Source organism: Prionailurus bengalensis, chromosome C2 (assembly GCF_016509475.1).
Source record: "Prionailurus bengalensis isolate Pbe53 chromosome C2, Fcat_Pben_1.1_paternal_pri, whole genome shotgun sequence".
In the NCBI taxonomy this organism is placed as follows: domain Eukaryota; kingdom Metazoa; phylum Chordata; class Mammalia; order Carnivora; family Felidae; genus Prionailurus; species Prionailurus bengalensis.
In genome coordinates, this window is record NC_057350.1 from 49291304 (window position 1) to 49313141 (window position 21838).

Below are 21838 nucleotides of genomic sequence, written 5' to 3' on the forward strand. Positions count from 1 at the left end.
AAAAATCAAGGAAACGTGTTAAAGTACACCACAGAATGCAATCAAAAAAATCCTTACTCAGAGAAACTCGTAGAAGACAAATGACAAATGGTGGAACTAGAAAGGTTCTACTGTTGGCACAAGCAGTGGTTACAGAGTGTTTGCCTTAAAGTCATTCTTTAGGTCATACGTTTGTATTAAGTAGTTTTCTGATTTTTATTATACTCAATAATTAAAGGTCTTTAAGCACCCACAACATAATGCCTTAAAATAAATGAAAGCACAATCACTTTTTCTTGAGACTCTTGAACAACATATAAGGAGAGAGAAGCCTGGTACTTTTTAAATGTGAGGTGGAACATGTGCTTGCTTACAAGATCATCTTAAACCACAAATAATTTTTAAAAAGTGAATAAATGCACAAGAACATACCTCCTGATGTTGGGGCATCACCAACAGGAACTGGAGATGACAATTCAGGGCTAAGGTAAAAAATGTTTAACATTAATAAAAATGATAGAAATATGTGGATATATTTTGGGGTTTATTTTCCCAAAAGGAACTCACTAGATCTCCAAACAAGTGTTTCCAAACCCAAGTACTGATTTAACAAGGTTTAAGAAATAATAGTTTTCATAATTAATTTATCTACAGGTATTGATTTCTACTCAAGTAAAATCACCCTATACAAAGTACTTCCCTACTTACTATTTTATCAGCCTGTTTGATTTCTTCTCAGTTATTATCACTATGTGAAATTATTTGTTGATTTATTTATCTACTTCTTTATCTCTGTCTCTAATCTCTTAATACTCTAGAATGGCATTGTCATGGTAGTCACTGGACTTATGTGGTAATTTAAATTAACTAAAATTAAATAAAGTTTAAAATTCTGTTCCTCATTCATACTGGCCACATTTCAAGTGTTCCACAGTCACATGTGCCTAATGGCTATCATATTGGGCAGCACAGTAAAGAACATATCCTTCATCGCAGAAAGTTCTATTGAACAGGACTGCAGTTAAGAATATAAATTCTTTGAGATTAGGAATCTCATATTTTTAGTCTATCTCTAACCTAAAATAGTATCTAGGCATCTAGTATTTAGTAGGCACTAAGTAGATATTTTTAGGATAAATTAATAAAAAATACTATTAGCCAGGCAGTGTACAAGACATCGGGAATATTGTGTGGACAAAACAAACATGATCTATTAAAGTTATAGTCTTACAGAAAATAGACAACAAATAAATGATTACAAATTTAACAAATAGTACTGGTAGGAGGGTACTTGCTGCTCAGGGGGAAAAAACCCACAAATCTCATCTCATTTGAGGGATCACAGAAATCATAAAATGTTTTTATTTATAGAAAGTCAAGCTTAGAGAAATGACTTGCTATAGGTCATACTGCTAACAGGCTACAAGTAACCAGGTATCATTTAACCATGATGCTCTGCAACAAGAAGAAAAAATCGAAACAATTGGAAAAGTCCCTCCTCCAAAGGAAAGAAAATAGGTTTCTGCAAGTCCAAATTTCCACATACCCCCAAAATATAAAATTTAAAGTATAGTAATTTTAGGAAGTTTTAGAACTTTAAAGTTTGTGGATATGTCCTAAGGGAAAAGGGATGTTCCACTAAACTTTTACAAAGGAGTTGGATGGTGATTATATCTATTGGATGCTGATGACATTACTGTTAAGAGTTGAAAACTGTCTTCAACTTTACAAAAGTCAGCTTCCTAAGGTGATGTGATTACAGTCAAAAATGTCTCCCTCACAGTCTTGCCAATGTTCCAGTGACTCCCATCTTCAGAAGCACTCCTTTAGATTGTCTTAGTGCTCTAAATAAGGTCATTGGGGGGCGGAGGTAGGGGTTACTCAAAGCCACCAGACAAACATGATATACATACTGAAGCATCAGTTTTACTTGAAGCATAGGCAGGTAGGGAACTAAGTAAGAACTAATGTGTAACTCAAAACATTTTAATATTAAAACAAACACGGCTATATTGTGGAGTTGACTATAAAGTTAAAGTTAGTATTAAGATATTAAGATCTTTCAAAGACATTTCCTGACTGGCACTGGAGTTGGGGAGTCAACTAGGGCAATGCTCCCTAAACTCCCAAGCTTTGGTAGAAAATTTGAGAAACTGGGGCACCTGGCTGGCTCAGTTGGTGGAGCAAGTGACTCTTGAGCTTGGGGTTGTGAGTTCGAGCCCCATGGTGTGTGTAGAGATTACTTAAAAAACAAAAAAATCTTTAAAAAAAAAAAAAAAGAAAGAAAGAAAATTTGAGAAACTGAGTTTTTACAAATCTCATAAAGATTCTTCTGCTTTTTAAAAATACTATCTAGAAAGAATAACATATTAAACCATTACACTAAACCTATCACTTTTGGTTATTTTATAGTGCATTTGCAGGAAATTACTTCTCAGTGAGCTGTCATCTAGAAGAACCTAAGGAATATGACATCTGGATAAGTCATTATTATGAGTGATGAGTGGAGAAAGGGCCTGGGTGATGAGAAAGCATCAAGAGGCTTCTCAAGTTGCAGGGAATAGAGCTAAAAGCAAGTAAGATTCAAATGCATTTGAGACAGACATTAACATAATCAGGCCCGAATAGGATCTATCAGTTGTCCACAAATAGAACCCCTTGCCAATACCTTCATTTTATAGATGAAAAAATGAATAAAGCAATTTTTCCTGCATGACACAATGACTTGATATGGCCCAAGGCTATACTTAAAATTCCTGACAGTATCTAGTTCCCTTTTCAATAATAACACCAGCAGGAGTCAGTACACCTAGGGGCACCTGCGTGGCTCAGTTGGTTGAGTGTTCAACTCGTGATTTCAGCTCAGGTCATGACCCCAGAGTCATAAGATTGAGCCCTGGGTTAGGCTCTGTACCGAGCATGGAGTCTGCTTAAGATTCTGTCTCTCACCCTCTGCCTCTCCTCACCGCACTTATGCTCTCTCTCTCTCTCTAAAATAAAACAAAAACTAAAAAAAAAAAAAAAAAGAATGAGTACAACTAAATTTATCATAAATCATGCATTGTGTTAAGTGTTTTATCATGGTTAACTCACTTAATTGTGTCAACAACCTTAAAAGGAAGATACTAATATCCCCATTTATACCTATGAGGAAACTAATATTAGAAGAGGTTAAGATGGGGCGCCTGGGTGGCGCAGTCGGTTAAGCGTCCGACTTCAGCCAGGTCACGATCTCGCGGTCCGTGAGTTCGAGCCCCGCGTCGGGCTCTGAGCTGATGGCTCAGAGCCTGGAGCCTGTTTCCGATTCTGTGTCTCCCTCTCTCTCTGCCCCTCCCCCGTTCATGCTCTGTCTCTCTCTGTCCCAAAAATAAATAAACATTGAAAAAAAATTAAAAAAAAAAAAAAAAAGAAGAGGTTAAGAATTTGCTCAGAGTCACACAGTTAGACAATAGAGGAGCTATGATGTAAAACAGGTCCATTTGATTGAGAAACCTCACTCTCACTCATCTTAATTCCTCACAATATGGCCTTTACGTGAGCCATATTGACTAGAAGGGCAAACAACATGGTTGTAATGATAACAGCTTACATAAACTTAATGACCTAAAGGTCACAGTGTGTGAGGTCCCAGAAAGAGGAAAGGAAACCCAGTCAAAGTTGGAGAGCTATGGAGAGGAACCAGCTATGAGAACAAAGAGGTCAAAGCAAGACAGAGGGGCCAAAGCACAGCACAGTAACTAGAACTGGAAGTTGGGATGGCGTGGCCAAGAAACCAGACCTCACATGGTGTCAGTCAAATTGTCCCCCACACCAAATCACATTTGATAAATAATAAGCTACAGGGATAAGGATGAAGCGTAGGAAATACAGTCAATAATATAATAATAACCTTGTATGATGACAGATGGTAACTACACTTATGGTGGTAAGCATTTTGTGATTATATAATTGTTGAATGACTATGTTATGTTGAATGACAAAAAGTTGTATGTCAACTATACTTTAATTAAAAAATTTTTTTAATTTAAATTTAAAAAGAAATACTGCAACTAAAATAAGCAAATAGCTAATTAATTAAATTTAAGTTAATTCTCTAAGGAAGCATTCACAATGGAGAAGTTTGTTTACTTCAGAACTAGATTTCACTTACTGAATTCAAATTAACATTATTTTAATGATGGTAAGTAGGCAACTCTCAGTAATTCAAATCATTCCAACTCTTAATCCCTCATTTTCCCACTCTCCTTTCAGAAAACAGCAAAAAACACTTAACAACAAGAATCCTTTCAACATGTTCTCATTAGGTATGCCTCCTGCAGAGATCCCCTAAAATGTCACAACAGAACTAGAACACAGAGTTGTATTGAGTTTGGAGACAGAAATACTAGTTCATTTCTAGGCCGAACCACAAATTTGAGGTTGTTCAGCTAAGACCTTTAGCTTCATACCAGCAACAAACAACCTCCTACATTTTCATCTCCTCAGCTCAGCCAGCACATAATTTATTACTTCACCGCTACTGCCTAATTCTCTCAGAATTCAGGTAAGACTGTATCAAAAGATAGCATAGCCACACGGAGCATAAGCGTAATTTCACATCTAGATTACTACTCCCCTTGACAATTCTCTATACTCTGCTCTGCCCTTGAATCTGTTAACTGTGATCAGAACATGACACAAAAGAACTCAAGGCACAGAGCCAGGAATCCTTGGTGCTGGTCCCAGAAGTATCATTAACTTTGTGTACACCTTAGAAAAATATCTCAGTTGCTCTGGGCCTCAAGAACTTAATCTCCAAAACAGGAATACTTCCCTACCCTACCTATTTCTCAAAGGTATTGGTGAAAACTAAATGAAATATTATATGCAGAAGCATTACAAAAATATGAAATGTTAAACAAATATATGAGAAAACAGAGGATAATGGAGCAGGGATATACATGTACCAAATAAAATAAAACATTTGCTTAAAAAAAATGTATACTTGGTTTTGTGATCCATGATAGGCACCCTCAACTACAAATGTAAGTTAATTGATGTACAAAATAAAATCCCAAAGAACAGCTCTTATTTTAAGAATATCACCAGAGACCTGATAATAAACTTGGGTAATTGAGCAGAAACTCAGTTATTCATTTAACAACTATTTGGTGAACACATAACCTAGGTGGGGCTTTGTACTGATTATGGAGACTATACAGGAAGTCCAAAAGGTAGGGGGTTAAGCATTGACTGGAGCTAAGTGGAGATGCTTTCAAAATATGCAACTATAATGGAGACAAGTGCTGGAGGAGGGCCTTTTGTAAATAGGGAACATGGGAGAGATTTGAGCATGTTTAAATGCTCATAAGGAGTTAGTAATGGGAGAAGGTGAAGACTCAGGAGAGAGAGAAACAATGATCAGGAGATGTCTAAGAGGTAAGATTGGATGTAGGGTCCTAAGTAAGGTGAAAAATGCTTTTTTTTTTTTTTTTAAGACAGCGGACAGATGATAGTAGGAGAAGCTTAAAGTGATACAAAACAGAGTATTTGATGCAAGGCTTAGGTCAGCAGGTGGGTTAGAGTTCACAGAGAAGCAGCAATTTAAATTACAGAGAACTGTGATAGGAACAATAGTGGCCTCCACATCCTTATCCCCAGCACCTGTGAGTATGTTAAATTACATACAAAGGAGGATTAAGGTAGCAGTTGGAATTAAGGTTGCTCATCAGCTGGCCTTAAAATGGGGAGTGTAGCCAGGTTTATCCAGGTGGATCCAGCACAATCGTAAGGATCCTTAAATGTGGAAGAAGAGGCAGAAAAGTGTCAGAGTGATGAAATGTGAGAAAGACTTGACCAGCCATTACTAGCTTTGAAGATAGAAGGGGGTCATGAGCCAAGCAATGTGGGTGGTTTCTAGAAGCTGGAAAAGGCAAAAAAAAAAAAAAAAAAAACCAAAAACCAGATTCTCCACTACAGTTTCCAGAAAGGAATGCAAACCTGGCAACATCTTGAGACCCACGTCAGATTTCTGAGCTATGTAACTGTAGGACAAATTTGTGTTGTTTTAAACTACCAGAGTCTGTGGTAATTTGCTACAGCAGCAATAAAATCTAACACAAGAATCTCAACACTGAGAATATGAGAGTAATCTCAAAAAAAAACATAAAAATAAATTTGAATATAGAAAAGTGAAGAACACATAAAGGGTTACAATGGATCACTATAGAACTCGAGTTGGATAGGGGAGCCTGGGTGGCTCAGTGGTTTAAACATCCAACTTTAGCTCAGGTCATGATCTTGCAGTTTGTGGGTTCAAGCCCCGTGTTGGGCTCTGTGCTGACAGCTCCGACTGGAGCTGGAGGCTGGAGCCTGCTTCGGATTCTGTGACTCCCTGCTCACATTCTGTTTCTGTCTCTCAAAAATAAATAAATATTATTAAAAAAAAGAAAGAAAGAAAGAAAAGAACTCAAGTTGGATAAAGATGGGCTTAGTGAATTCTTAGGCCAGCCACTCTCATGGTTTCACTCCCAGTGTTACCTAACCCCAGGTCACCCCTTTCAGCAACTACCACGGTTGGCAGTTTTCACCCCACCCCAGCCTCATCTGTTCTAGTTAGATCGGAAAGATATTTTAAACTTTAAATTTCTCAATATTCATTTATATTTTCATATATTGTTATTTTAGTACATATGTTATTTTCTAAGCACGGTAAATCATATTTTCAGTTCCTTATACGTAGAACAGACAGCGCCTTATCAATAAAAATATACGATTCAGTGAGTCCTGCTATGATGCTTATTTATGAATTTGTTCCAGTGTGATTATCACAGTAAGAAATGAGCATAACACAAAATTTCTCCTTTATTTATGCATAATTTCATTGTGAGAAATGCTAGGAAGCCAAAGAAAGCTGCAGCCAGTTGAAGTGAACCACACAGGAATACACAAAACATACACACACCACACCTTACATATCTTCCGGCTACCCCTGTGCCATGAGCCACACCCACTCTCAGATAGTGTTACAATTGTCCACCCTATTTCAGGTAAGCTTCCTTCCACCACTTGATAATAACCCACAAGCTACAAACTTGCTAACATCCACTTCCCAGTAAACTTCAGAGCTTCTTCTAGGTTAAGTGCCATATGCATTATGCTGTTTACATACATCTTAACTATATAAGATGTGTAAAATGTGCCACCATTTCATTAGTTACAATCATGAAGATTACTAGGACTGGTGGGACTCAACAGAGTACTTAGTTCACTGCTTGGGTGTTGCAATGGCAATCACAAGCAACTTCCAAGCTCTGCTTCTCAGTGGTGAAAGCCCACACCTAAGAAAACACATGGCCCAGCATCTAAGTGGGTGTTCATCCCAGGCCCCAGCAGAGACCCAGTGGTAACATTAGTTGTATGAATGAGTGAGACCACAGAGTCCCCTTCCCTCCTGTTTACTCATGTTTGATCTGACCCCTACATATGCCCCACTAAGTCACATGTGTACTCCAACTATGCTTTGGCCTGGCCTCTGCTGCCCAGCTTGGATCTCCAGGCACTGACTCACCTAACTGGTTTTTCAGTCTGTCTTCCTCTCTCATTTGAGGCATTGATCTGGATTGTCCGCCCTAATGGTGTTTTTCTATATAATCATTCCTACACTGGCATAATCTAGATACTCTGAGTATGGACAGAATTGAAATCTTTAATCCTTATACACTAAATTCCTCACTTCCATGATCTGCTCTGTACTGCTATTGCTCAGGACCCAGAAATGACCTTAATCCTAAACCTAAAGGCTGATAGAGCCAAGAATCCTAATACTGCAGGATTCATCAAGGTTGTGTTATTCCTATATTTCTTTTAAGTTTACTTATTTTTGAGGGGGGGGGGGAGAGAGAAAGAGAGAGGGAAAGAGAGAGAGAGAGAATATGAATGGGGGAGGGGCAGACAGAAAGGGAGACAGAGAATCCCAAGCACACTCCACACTGTCAGTGCAGAGCCTGATGTGGGGCTCGAACCTATGAACTGTGAGATCATGACATGAACCAAAATGAAGAGTCAGATGCTTAACTGACTGAGCCACCCAAGGCACTCCATGTTATTCCTGTATTTCAAGATCATAATCATCATTTCTCAGTAAAGTGATCCATACTACCAACCATCATTTAATAAACTATTCTCCACTAAGGTGTAACATTTTATAACATTTTTACTATTAGTGCATAAACTTCAACTGAAGTAGATCATTCCATATTCCATTTCCAGAAGTCTATTTTTCTCACTCAAGAGAAAGGAATAAGTCTGCCTCCTGGCAAGTTCAGAAAGTAAACAAGCACAGTGACTGTGATGGTAGCCTTGAATGGGAAGTGGCTTCAAGATGAGGAAAACAATTTGGGACTTACCCACAGCCCTAGTGACTGCAGGAACTGGCAAGAAAATAGAACAGAGCCATTAAATTGGGGGTGAGTCTTGGAATACGTATGACATATCTTAGTTGCCAAACATGAAATTGGGGAAGAAAGACACTTACCTGCTTACAGTTTCCTTTGTATATGTCATTTTCTAAGGAAAACAAAGATAAACATGACTGTGTGAGTTAATGACAGTTAATAAGCAGTACATAAAATGTACTGCATGGAAAACACTAATGCCCTAACATTATACTGTTATTTTACAAATCTATGTTGTTTTTCTCTTTGGTTAAGCAAACAATTAAAGCAAGGTACTAATGATGCCAAGTTTGTTTTGTGACTGTGGGAATGTCCTGGCACTCAGTCTCTGTTTATGTTTCCAAAAGTTCCCGTGCTCTTTCTTAATGGGCACAGATTAATAGATTTTACTTGCTAATCATTCCAAAAAGATCTATAGATTGGAGATTGGTTGAGTTTTACATTAACCTTCCATGGACTTAGAATCAAAATTTTTCGTGACCTAACATGTTTATAGAAACTCTCATACTAGAATAATAGGGACATGTGGATAAAATAAATGCTAAATCTGTTTCTCCAGAATTCAGACAAAAAGATAAATTATATCAATAATTGGATTTCTCCTCTGGGACATTCTAAAGTAAACTGTCCCTAAGTTTCCTCTAAATTAGTGATTTTGTTTTGAGCCAATATAATAAAAAGAACACTAAGTTAGAAGACCTAACTTCAAGTCCCATTTTCTCTTGCTTAGATGTGAAGGCAAACCCCCAAATCTCTCAATATCTCCTCTATAAAATGGAAAGACTATTACTCTAAATAACTCTCATGATATTTATAAATAACTCATTGCTCTTCTTGCTCTACAAACTCTCCTAGAATAATCTCAGCCAGTCTAAATGCTTTCAATTGCCACGTCAAGCCAGATGACTCCTACAGCTATATTTATAACCCAAACCACTCTCCTTGGCTTCAAACCTAAATCAGGCAATTCGCATTTCACAGATTGCTCAAAACAACACATTCAAAAGTGAACTCAATCTCCCCACTACATCTACAAAGCTGCTTCTGTGCCCAAGTTCTTGGTCTTAGTCATCCAGACTAGAAATGAGGAAGCTTCCCAGGCCATTCCTTCTTCTTCTCCCACTCCCATCTGACCTGTCACAGAGTTCTACTAGTCTTTTTTCCTATTTGCATCTCTTGTGCTTCCTTTCTCTATCTTTTGTCTAGTTAGGACCCTCATTTCCTCAGATATGCAGTAATTACTAGTCTTCCTGCTCCAGTCTTGTTGCCTCCAATTCACCCCATGGTGTATAGAAACCATAATGACATTTTTTAATTCAAAACTGTCCAATCAGCCTCTGTGACTCACCTACTTATAATGTGGAGAACAAAGGCAAAAGAAATGTAGATAAATTTAAATTTCCTTATAACCTGCAGCCCATTGACAAACACTTGAGACAGGCAGAGTATGACATTTCTTCAGGAACTCTCAACTGTTTTAATGTCAATGCTTCGCTTGAGGTAAAAACAACCTTAGCTTGACAATAGCTAGGCCTTCAGGATCCTGTGAGTCTTCTTTAGCATTAGAAAAATCTTTTTGCCAACTTCCCCTCGACTTTACCTCCCCCAAGTCCCAGGTATATAATCAATTACTCAGGGCAATCCCAGGGCAGGTCTTCCTGCCCACAGGTCCTGTCACTTGTGCTGTAATAAAACCACCATTCTGCACCAAAGATGCCTGAAGAATTCTTTCTTGGCCAGTGGCTCTGAATCCCATTTCCACATCAACAGTTTCTTATCATCCCCAGAGTTATCTACTCTTCCAGCTTCCAGGCTGATCTCTTGTCACTTATTGTCTACCCTTCCCGTATATTGGCCCAAGTCATTCCCTATCAACATCTGTCTCGTGCTATCCCCCTCTGTCTGGACTGTTCATCCCAAACTCCTCATTCAGCTCACTTATGCTTGTTATTTAAGATTCAATCCAGGTCTCATATCACCCCCTTTGTCTCCATGTTGTACTAAATAATCATTGAAAGTGTATTTCCAACACCTTTAGATCTTACCTTTCTAAAAGTTGCACTTGTAAAAAAAAAAATACCTTGGAATGTAATATCACAAGAGGCTATTGTTAATGCTAATACTAACTATACATTTGCTATACATCATCTGTATTTGCTGCTCTGTCAACTGCTTCCATAGTGTGGACACAACTGAGATGGGCAATGCTGACATAAATATAAATGTGTGTAGATATGTATATGTGTATTTTTTTTTCAGTTAATAGCTATTCCATTATTAGCCACTGCAATTTGCAAAAGTGGTAATGACTAGAAGGAAGGCCCAATGGTAAAGGGTAAAAAAATAACTTTTTTAAAAAAGAAAACTATGCTTGATTTTAAGCTCCAGCCCATCTGGTTTTATAATCTAGAGTAAGGAATAACTCTGATGCCTAATGTTCTTATCTATAAATTGCGGATATTAGTAACTCCTTGTAGAGTTGTTATTAAATATGCTTTTAATAGGCTTAATATGTGGCCTGGTACATGGTACATACATAACTGGTAGCTATTCTCATATTTATTAATATTGAGCCGTTAAAAACATAACAGAAGAGGGACACCTGGGTGGTTCAGTTGGTTAAGTGTCCGACTCCAGCTCAGGTCATGATCTCAAGGTTCATGGGACAGAGCCCGCATCAGGCTCTCTGTTGCTAGCATGGAGCCCACTTTGGTTCTTCTGTCTCCCTCTCTCTCTGCCTCTCCCCCTTCTCATTCTCTATTTTCTCATAATGAATACATGCATGCTACATGAAAAGGGAAAGGTGGGCAGGTAATTTGTCTATATGCATGCTTATTTATCCTTTGCTAAGAATAAGATAGCTCTAAAAGAAGGAAAATAAGTAAGCAAATTCATTAAGTAGAATCATATTTATACTTTACTAAACATTTATTCAATGAACTATATCTTAGTGTCATTGGTAGCTACTCTGAATTGATAATATGCAAAACCTTGGCAAGAGTGACTCTCGCAGACTTATACTCTTAGCCTAAACCTTTGCTGAGTATTATTTCCAAATATTCACATTTATAAACATAAGCCCGAGGCTCTTACTGGGTTAACAATGTTTATTTTAATAGCCAGAGCTAGGGATACAAAGACTCAGCTATGCCCTATGGCAGCTCATTCAAATAGCCTAATTCAACAACAAAAGTAATGCAGGTGTTTGGTGTTGCTCTTTCTTCCTTCAAGCCTGAGCTGTGTGTAGGCACTCCTACAATAGTCCAGCAATTCTGCCCTTGTTAGTACACTTACCTTCATAATTAAATTTCTATGTTCCACAGACTGACTAAAATTTGTGCCCATTTCAAATATAGTTGTGTTTCCATCCTCACACAAATTCATCCAGTAACGATATTCCTCACGTCCAGGAAGTCGATCCCAAAATGTCCGGAAGGCTTCCCAGACAGCTTCCTGACACACTGGACAACAGACAAAGAGGAATTTTTATGGAAAGTACTTTCAGGTTCTCACAATAATCATGAACTTATTTATTCAGATTTCCAAGGCACTCTTGCCCACAGTGTCCATTCTAGAAGGACATAGGAATGATTCTCAAAGTTCTTCTGTTTATGTATGTCCAGTTTAAACTTTTCAGATATGAAGAGAATGTGCACTCCCCACTCCTTTCCTTTACAGAGGAATTTAATTCACTTTCTAATAGGCAGGGGTTTTTTTTTTCCCCATCTCTTAAAAAAAAATCCACGTTTGTGCTTTATGAGAGTGAAGCAGATGTTGAAAATACTTAAAAAGGCGAAAAAATAAACAAACTGTGATATATCCATATGATGCAGTATTATTCAGTGATAAAAATAAATGAGGTTTCAAGCTATGAAAAGACATGGTGAAGACTTAAATGCATATTGCTAAGTAAAAGAAGCCAGTCTGAAAAAGCTACATACTGTATAATTCCAATGATGTGACATTCTGGAAAGGGCCAAAGTATGAAAATTGTAAAAAGATCAGTGGTTGCCAGGGGCTGGGGGAAGGGAAAGACAAAGAGGTGAAGAACAGTGTTTTTTTTTAGGGCAAGGAAGTCACTCTGTATGACTCTGTAATAATGGAAATACATCATTATACATTTCTCAAAACACAATACGAGCTCTAGTTAAGAATAGTGTGTCCATTTTGGCTCATCAATTGTAACAAATGTGCTACACTAATACAAAATGCTAATAAGAGGGGAAAATGTGTGTGTGGAAGAGTGGCAGTATAGGTAACTCTCTGGACTTTCTGCTCAATTTTTCTGTAAACCTGAAACTTCTCTAAACATTAAAATCTATTAACTAAAAAAAAGATATAAGTAGAGAACAAACGGGTGGTTGCCTGAGGGGAGGGAGGTGGGAGGATACTAAATGGGTGAAGGGAAGTGAGAGATATAGGGTTCCAGTTATGGGATGAATAAGTCACAGGAATATAACTCACAGCATAAGGAATATAGTCAATGACATTGTAATAGCATTGCATGGTGACAGATTGTAGCTACACTTGTGGTGAGCATGGCATAATGTAGAAACTTGCAGAATCACTACCTTGTATATTTGAAAGTTATTTAGTTATTTATTTTTATTTTTTAATGTTTATTTTTGAAAAGAGAGCATAAGTGGGGGAGGGGCAGAGAGAGAGGAAGACACAGAAACCAAAGCACATTCCAGGCTCTGAGCTGTCAGCACAGAGCCTGACGTGGGGCTCAAACTCACGAACTGTGAGATCATGACCTAAGCCAAAGTCAGACACTCAACCCACTGAGCCACCCAGGCACCCAGAAACTAATTTAATATTGTATGTCAATTACACTCAAAAAAATTGTTTTACGATATGAGGACTAAAAAATTAATGATTTTTAGGAGAAATGTACTACTATATTAAAAACAAATTCAGTCTATCTGCTAAGTTATTCCAAAGCATCAAATCTGAATGGATGCTAAACAGACTGCCTGCACATTTTGTATACATTAAGTATATTGGTTTCCTGTAACCATTTCATTCGCCAAATGCCAGACACTGTGGACAACAGACAGACTGAGATGGGAGGGAAGAGGAGCAGAGCAATAAGGGAGAGAGAAGGATTTAAATGCACAGAGATCAAGACCATTATTTTTCATCTCAAGAAAGCTGAATGCTTATCCAGTAACATATTGAGGTGGAGCCCCTGAACTCACAGAGTCAGATCTAAATTCTAGCCCCAGCTTCATAACCACAGGTAACTTACCTAGCCGGTCAGCGCTGCAATGTGCTTTATTTATTTGTTTATTTGAGAGACAGCGAGCGAGCGAGAGACAGAGTGAGCAAACTCGAGTCGGGGAGACAGGGAGAGCGACAGAATCTTAAGCAGGCTCCATGCACAACACAGAGCCTGACACCGGGCTCAATCCCACAACACTGGGATAACAACATGAGCCAAAATCAAGAATCAGAGACTCAAATGACTGAACCACCCAAACGCCCCTCATCCCTCTTATTTAATTGGATAAATCATTACTGCCTTACCTACCTACCTGTGAGAGTATTTTATAAATCACATAGTGCTACATGAATATCAGTGTTATAACCATAATGGATTCTGGGTGTCTGACAGTTGTTTGATGGAAGAAGATAGTCTAAGCCAAAGAACAAGACTCGAGTTTTAACAGAAAGGAAAATATATGAATATTTAAAGTTTCTCCATCAATTGATTTTTCAGGGTTAAAATAAACCTTTGTTTGCAAACTTAGTTTTCTCTTTCAGTGAACTAACTGCATCTTTATAACTGTTCTTTCGAACTTGTGATCATACAGTATACAGAAGAATCCAGCCAAGGCTGACTGAGACAGAGCTGACCACCTGCAGATTCATAGTTCTTCCTTTCTTCATCCTAAAACTTCCAAATGAAAATTTAGTGCCCACCAGAAGACAATGCAAAGGTGAAAGTCTAGGTTGGTAAAAACTAAAAAAAAAAAAATGAACGTCTGTAAGGTCTGGTTATGAAATAAAGTGATTCAAAGAAACTATAAAAAATATTGTGACTGAATAACCATACAATAAAACCTTGGATTGCAAGTAACTTGTTCTGTGAGTGTTCTGCAAGTTAAGCAAACACTTTAAATTTTAACTTGATAAACGAGCAATGAATGGCAATACAAGTAGCACATGATGCCTAATGTCACATGATCACAACTAAGCCAGTGGTGTGTTCAATCTCTCTCTCTCTCTCTCTCTCTCTCTCTCTCTCTCTCTCTCTCTCTCTCACTGCAGGATTGTGAGTGATCCTCTCCCATGCTCAGATGCTCAATCTCAGGCTGTGGTGTTTGGAAGCAATCAGTGATTTTTCAGAATGTTGGTAGGTGCCCACAACTAGCACTAAAGCATTTTTTGCCACTTCAAAGCACCTGTGGACAGTCCTTTGCTTTTCCATACAAGAGTTTGCTTAGGAATGCTTTGCTTCATTCTAGGTCAGGCTGACTGCAGATAGAGACCCTTTCCTCTGCTCCCTTATTGCCGGTTACCTTAAATACAGTATATGACAAAAGGTTATTAATACTGTATTGTAGTCAACATCTGTGCGAATGTATACAATTGTCCCTATGCCCAAAAAGATTCCACTGAGCCAATAGATAACAGTGATTCTGTTAGTGATAGGGAAAGTCCTACACAATTACCCTCCTCTCTCTTGTCTCCCTCACACCAGCCACGAAGGTTTTCAAGGGTAAGTGCAGTTATTTTTCCTTCTATTTTGTATTTTCTTTATTATTTTGTATTATATTACAGCATTGTAATATTTTTTTAATCTTTTTAATGTTTGTTTATTTTTGAGAGAGAGAGAGAGAGACAGACAGAGCATGAGCAAGTGAGGGGCAGAGAGACAAGGAGACACAGAATCCAAAGCATGCTCCAGGCTCTGAGCTATCAGCACAGGGCACGATGCAGGGCTTGAACTCATGAACTGTGAGATCGTGACGTGAGCCAAAGTTGGACGCTTAACCGACTGAGTCACCCAGGTGCCCTAGTATTGTAATCATTTTTATATGAATATTTTTGGCTTGTGGAATGAACCATTTGAGTTTCCATTATTTCTTATGAGGAAATTTGCTTTGATATACAAGTGCTTTCGATTATAAGCATGTTTCTAGAACAAATTAAGCTCACAAACCAAGGTTTTACTATATATCTCTATAGAAAGAAAAAAAATCTCAATAACTTATTTATAGTACACACAGAAAATAATTTGAAATATGAAGGCTAATATTATGAAGATCCTAAGAGAAAAGACAGAAGAACATTTATATGACTTGAGGATAGGCAAAGCTTTCATAAACAGGACATAGAAAGCAACAACTATAGGGGCACCTAGGTGTCTCAGTTGATTGAGTGTCTGACTCTTGATTTTGGCTCAGGTCATGATCACAGATTGTGGGATTGAGCCATGCATCTGGCTCTGCGTGGAGCCTACTTAAGATTCTCTCTCTCTCTCTCTCTCTCTCTCTCTCTCTCTGCCCCTTGCTTGCTCTGTCTCTCTACAATAAAATTTTTTTTTAATTTTTTTTTTTCAACGTTTTTATTTATTTTTGGGACAGAGAGAGACAGAGCATGAACGGGGGAGGGGCAGAAAGAGAGGGAGACACAGAATCGGAAACAGGCTCCAGGCTCGGAGCCATCAGCCCAGAGCCTGATGCGGGGCTCGAACTCACGGACCGCGAGATCGTGACCTGGCTGAAGTCGGACGCTTAACCGACTGCACCACCCAGGCGCCCCTACAATAAAATTTTTTAAAAGCAGCAATTATAAAAGAAAAAAATAGAAATTAGAATTTATCACAATTAGCAACTATTTATCAAAGACACTATTAATAAAAAATGGATAGGCAAATGATACCTCTGGCAGAAAATATTCAAAATACATATATGACACAGAACTGGTACTTAGGATATTTAAAGAATTTCTACAACTCTCTAATAAAAAGTCAAACAATCCAATTTTTAAAACAGGTAAAAGGGGCGCCTGGGTGGCTCAGTTGGTTGAGTGTCTGACTTCAGCTCAGGTCATGATTTCACAGTTCGTGGGTTCGAGGCCCACATCGGGTTCTGTGCTGAGAGCTCAGAGCCTGGAGCCTGTTTCAGATTCTGTGTCTCCCTCTCTCTGCCCCTACCCCGCTCATGCTCTGTCTCAAAAATAAACATTAAAAAAAAAAAAAAAAACTTGTAAAAGACTGGAACACTTTACAAAGGAAGAGATACAAAAAGCCAATAAATGTGTGAAAAAGTGCTATCATTCATCTTCAGAGAAATGCAAATTAAAGCATCCAGACATGAATCATTAACATTATTAATATAGTAATATCTCCAACTTGATCCAATGCAATCCTATCAAAATGCTGGTTGACTTCTTTATAGAAATTGACAAGCTAGTCCTAAAATTCATATGGAGGGGTGGCTGCATGGCTCAGTCGGTTCAGTGTCTGACTCTTGATTTTGGCTCAGGTCGTGGCAATGAGCCCCACATCGGGCTCCATGCTGAGCGTGTCACCTGCCTCACATTCTCTTTCTCTTCCTCTGCCCCTCTCCCCCTGCTTGTACTCTCTTTCTCTCTAAAATAAAGAAAAATAAAATTCATATGGAATTACAATGAATCTAAATAACCAAAACTATTTTGAAAAAGAACAAATAGATAAATTGGACTTTATCAAAAACAAAAACTTTAGTACATGGAAGACACCATCAAGAAAGTGAAAAGAGGGGCGCCTGGGTGGCGCAGTCGGTTGAGCGTCCGACTTCAACCAGGTCACGATCTCGCGGTCCGTGAGTTCGAGCCCCGCGTCAGGCTCTGGGCTGATGGCTCAGAGCCTGGAGCCTGTTTCCCATTCTGTGTCTCCCTCTCTCTCTGCCCCTCCCCCGTTCATGCTCTGTCTCTCTCTGTCCCAAAAATAAATAAACGTTGAAAAAAAAAAAAAAAAGAAAGTGAAAAGACAACCCACAGAATGAGAAAAAATACTTTCAATTCATTTATCCAATAAGAAACTTGTATCTAGAATATATAAAGAACTGTTATAACTCAATAATAAAAAAACCAACCCAATTAAAAAATAGGGAAGGATCTAAAGATATTCTTCAAAAGAGGATATTCAAATGACCAAAAAGCAAATAAAAAGATGTCCAATGTTATTAATCACTAGAGAAATGCAAATCAAAACCAGGGCATATCATTTCACACCTACTAGGATGGTTGTAATTTTTTTTTTTTAAGGAAAATCATAGTGCTGGCAAAGATGTAGAAAAATCAGAATCTTACACACTGCTGTTGTGAATGTAAGATGGTGCAGCTACTTTAGAAAACTATCTGGCCTTCCTCATATGGATAAACACAGAGTTACCATAAAATCCCAAAATTCTACTCCTAGGTACACACCTAAATAGCTAAAAACAACCCAAGTGCCCATCAACTAAGAAATGGATACACGAAATGTGGTATATCCATACAAGAAAATAATATTAGGCCATAAAACAGAATAAACTACTGATACATGCTACAGCATGGATGAACCTTGAAAACATTACGCAAAATGAAAGAAGACTGTCACAAAAGATCACATATTATATTACCTCATTTATTTGACATATCCATAACAGACAAGTTTATAGAAGTAAAAAGCAGATTCATGATTGCTTAATGAATGATTGCTTAATGATTCATGATTGCATAATGACTAAAGAGTATGAGGTTTCTTTTTGAAGTGATGTAGTATTTTTAAACTAAGTGTGATAACGGTTGCAGGTTTCTGTGAATATACTAGAAAACCATTGAATTCTATACATTAAATGGATGAGTTGCATGATATGTAAATTATGTCTCAATAAAATTGTAAAAAAATGTAATTCCCTCCAGAAAGGTAATACATCCTTAATTTATCCAATGGCTTTCCAGTTAAGAGCTATCTGACAAGAAGGTCCAATTAACTAGCTTGGGATAACAGGATTCAGAACACTTACATTTTGATAAAGGAAGAGAACTGGGAGGAAGTCTGGAGCATTCATGCAGCTCGGAGATGGGAAACCTAAACAGGACACTGCAGGCAGTAAACAGTAAAATCATCATGACTCCAGGGAAAGAGGTACTAAGAAGGGCAAAGCACCACCAGAGATAATTGCCACATACTTCATTATGGCCTAGAATTAGACCTGTTCTGAAGTCCCACCCTTGTGACACAATTTTCATGTAGCCTTTAGTGACTGCTAAAGGTAACTTTCTATTTTTGAGAAGATAACTGATCTATAAATGTCTCTCTTGTGGTGGAGAAAACCTGCCCTGAAAACTGCTGGAGGAAAGCAAAATATGGATGACAGTATTCTGAATAACGAAGGGCCTGCATTTAATCTGTCTTTAATCCTTTTACTAGGGCTCAGGCTGTGCGTCTTATCCAGTAAATAGAAATCCATTATGGAACAAAGTCTTATTTTCCTCTCAGAATCGTGGTACCCAAAACATATACAACAGTCAATTTGGTGCAATAAAGCAAGAAATAAAAGGCATATAAGTTGGAATATGAGAAGTAAAATTATCTTTATATGCAAATAATCATCTTTGTAGAAAACCTTAAGGAATACACAAAAAAGCTACTAGAACAAATAAGTGAATTTAGCAAATTACAGAATAAAAGGCCAATATACAAAATGCAGTTGTATGCCTCTTATACTGGCAAGAACAATCAGAAACTAAAATAACATTGGGGAACCTGGGTGGCTTATTCAGTTAAGTGCCCAACTCTTGGCTTTGGCTCAGGTCATGATCTCATGGTTCATGAGTTTGAGCCCTGTGTTGGGCTCTGTGTTGATATCAAGGAGCCTGCTTGGGATTCTCTCTCTCCCACTCTCTCTCTCTGCCTCTCCCCCATTCATACTCTCCTTCTCAGAATAAATAAATAAACATTTTTTAAAAAGAAATTAAAATAACATTAACAATGGCATAAAAAATAAAAATATATAAATCTGATAAAAAGAGCTCTAAGACCTATATACTGAAAATTACAAAACACTGTCAAGAGAAATTGAAGAAGACCTAAGTAAATGGTGGGCTGTATCACATTCATAGAGCAGAAGACCCAATACTGTTAAGATGACAATTCTTCCTAAATTGATCAATAAATTCAACACAACCCCAATCAAAATTCCAGCCACCCTTTTTGTATAAGTTGGCAAGCTGATGCTAATATTTATATGAAAGACAAAGAACCTAGCATTATGAAGTGAATTTGAAAAAAGAAGAACAAAGTTGAAGAACCTTCCCTATCTGATTCAAAGACTTATTGGTTTTTTTTTTTTAATTTTTTTTTCAACGTTTATTTATTTTTGGGACAGAGAGAGACAGAGCATGAACGGGGGAGGGGCAGAGAGAGAGGGAGACACAGAATCGAAAACAGTCTCCAGGCTCTGAGCCATCAGCCCAGAGCCTGACGCGGGGCTCGAACTCAGGGACCGCGAGATCGTGACCTGGTTGAAGTCGGACGCTTAACCGACTGCGCCACCCAGGCGCCCCTCAAAGACTTATTGTCATCAAGCCAGAGTCGTATTGGCATAAAAACAGGCATATAGATCAGTGGAAGAAAATGAAGAAATCGACTCACTAAATACAGAAGACTGATTTTTCAACAAAGCCTTAAAGGCAAGAAAGGATAATCTTTTTAATAAATGGTGCTGGAACAATTGGCTAAGCATATGCAAATATTTAACTCTGATCCATATACCCCACATACAAAATTTAACTCAGAGTAGATCATAGACCTAAATGTAAAACCTGAAAATTATAAAATTTTTACAGGAAAAGATAGAAAATTCTTTTGACTTTGGGTTAGGCAAACTTAGATAAAACCAAAAACAAGCATGACCCCCCCCCAAAAAAAAACAACAAAAAAAAAACTTTTAAGTTGAACTTCATCAAAATTGAAAACTTCTGTTTCTCAAAAGATATTATTAAGAAAAGCAAAAGACAAGCCACACACTGGGTGAAAATGTATGCAAAACATGTATCTGACAAAGAGCTTGTATTTAGAATATATTAAGAACTCTTACAATTCTATAAGACAAATGACCCAATTATTTTTTTTTTTAATGAGCAAAATATTTGAATAAACTCTTCACCAAAAAAGATAAGCAAATGGTAAATGAGCACATGAAAAAGGTGCTCAACATCACTAGCCATTAAGAAAATGCATATTGGGGCGCCTGGGTGGCGCAGTCGGTTAAGCGTCCGACTTCAGCCAGGTCACGATCTCGCGGTCCGTGAGATCGAGCCCCGCGTCAGGCTCTGGGCTGATGGCTCGGAGCCTGGAGCCTGTTTCCAATTCTGTGTCTCCCTCTCTCTCTGCCCCTCCCCCGTTCATGCTCTGTCTCTCTCTGTCCCAAAAATAAATAAAAAACGTTGAAAAAAAAATTTTTTTTAAAAAAGAAAATGCATATTAAAACCACAATTGCTTCATAGTCACTAGAATGGTTACAGTTTAAAAAGACTGACTACACCAAGTATTGCAAGGATGTGGAAAAACTGGAACTCTAATACAGTGCAGGTGGTACAGCCACATTGGGAAACAGTTTAGCAACTTCATAAAGAGTTAAACATACACCTATCATGAGACCCAGCCATTCCACTATTTTTTTCTAATTTTTTTTAATGTTTATTTTTGAGAGAGACACAGAGAGCTTGAGCGGGGGAGGGGCAGAGAGAGAGGGAGACACAGAATCTGAAGCAGGCTCCAGGCTCCGAGCTGTCAGCACAGAGCCCGTCGTGGGGCTCGAACCCACAGGCCGTGAGATCATGACCTGAGCCAAACAAAGTCAGACACCCAACTGACTGAGCCACCGAGGCAGCCCTCCAGCCATTGCACTATTAACCAAAAGGTTTTGTTGACACAAAAACTTGAATGCAAATGTTCATGACAGCTTTCTTTATAATAACTGAAAAAAACCCTAATATCCCAAAATGTGGTATATCCCTAAAATAGAATACTACTCAACAATAAAAGGAAACAAACTACTGATAAAAAAAAAAAGTCACAAATGAGTCTCGAAATAATAATTGCACTGAGCAAAAGAAGCCAGACGAAAAAGTGTACATATATGATTACATTTATATATAAAAGTGTAGAAAATGCAAACAATCCATAGTGATAAAAAGCAGATTAGGTTGCCTCAGTACTGGGATAAAGGGAAGTGCTGAGAGGGGACAGATTACAAAGGCAAATAAGAAAATGTTTAGTGGTGAGTGATACATTCATTATCTTAACTGCATGATTTCAAGGGTAAATATGTTTGTCAAAACTAATCAGATTATGTAATTTAAAAATGCAGCAATAATCCATCAAAGTATACCTCAATAAAGTTATATTTTAAAAGTCCACCTACAAATATAATTTTTTAAAG

At 37.9% G+C, this 21838-nt stretch overlaps 1 protein-coding gene across 2 annotated transcripts in view; it reads right to left on the reverse strand.

The window, feature by feature from the left end:
* The window catches only part of IMPG2 (interphotoreceptor matrix proteoglycan 2), an 87467-nt gene that overhangs the window by 61865 nt on the left and 3764 nt on the right, over window positions 1-21838 (reverse strand). For both annotated transcript variants that reach the window (XM_043594035.1, XM_043594034.1), the window contains exons 3-5: window positions 11709-11875; window positions 8495-8526; window positions 412-461 (exon numbers count right to left, since the gene is read on the reverse strand). In XM_043594035.1, coding sequence (XP_043449970.1) covers window positions 412-461; window positions 8495-8526; window positions 11709-11875 — 249 coding nt within the window. The remainder of the gene's footprint in view (window positions 1-411; window positions 462-8494; window positions 8527-11708; window positions 11876-21838) is intronic.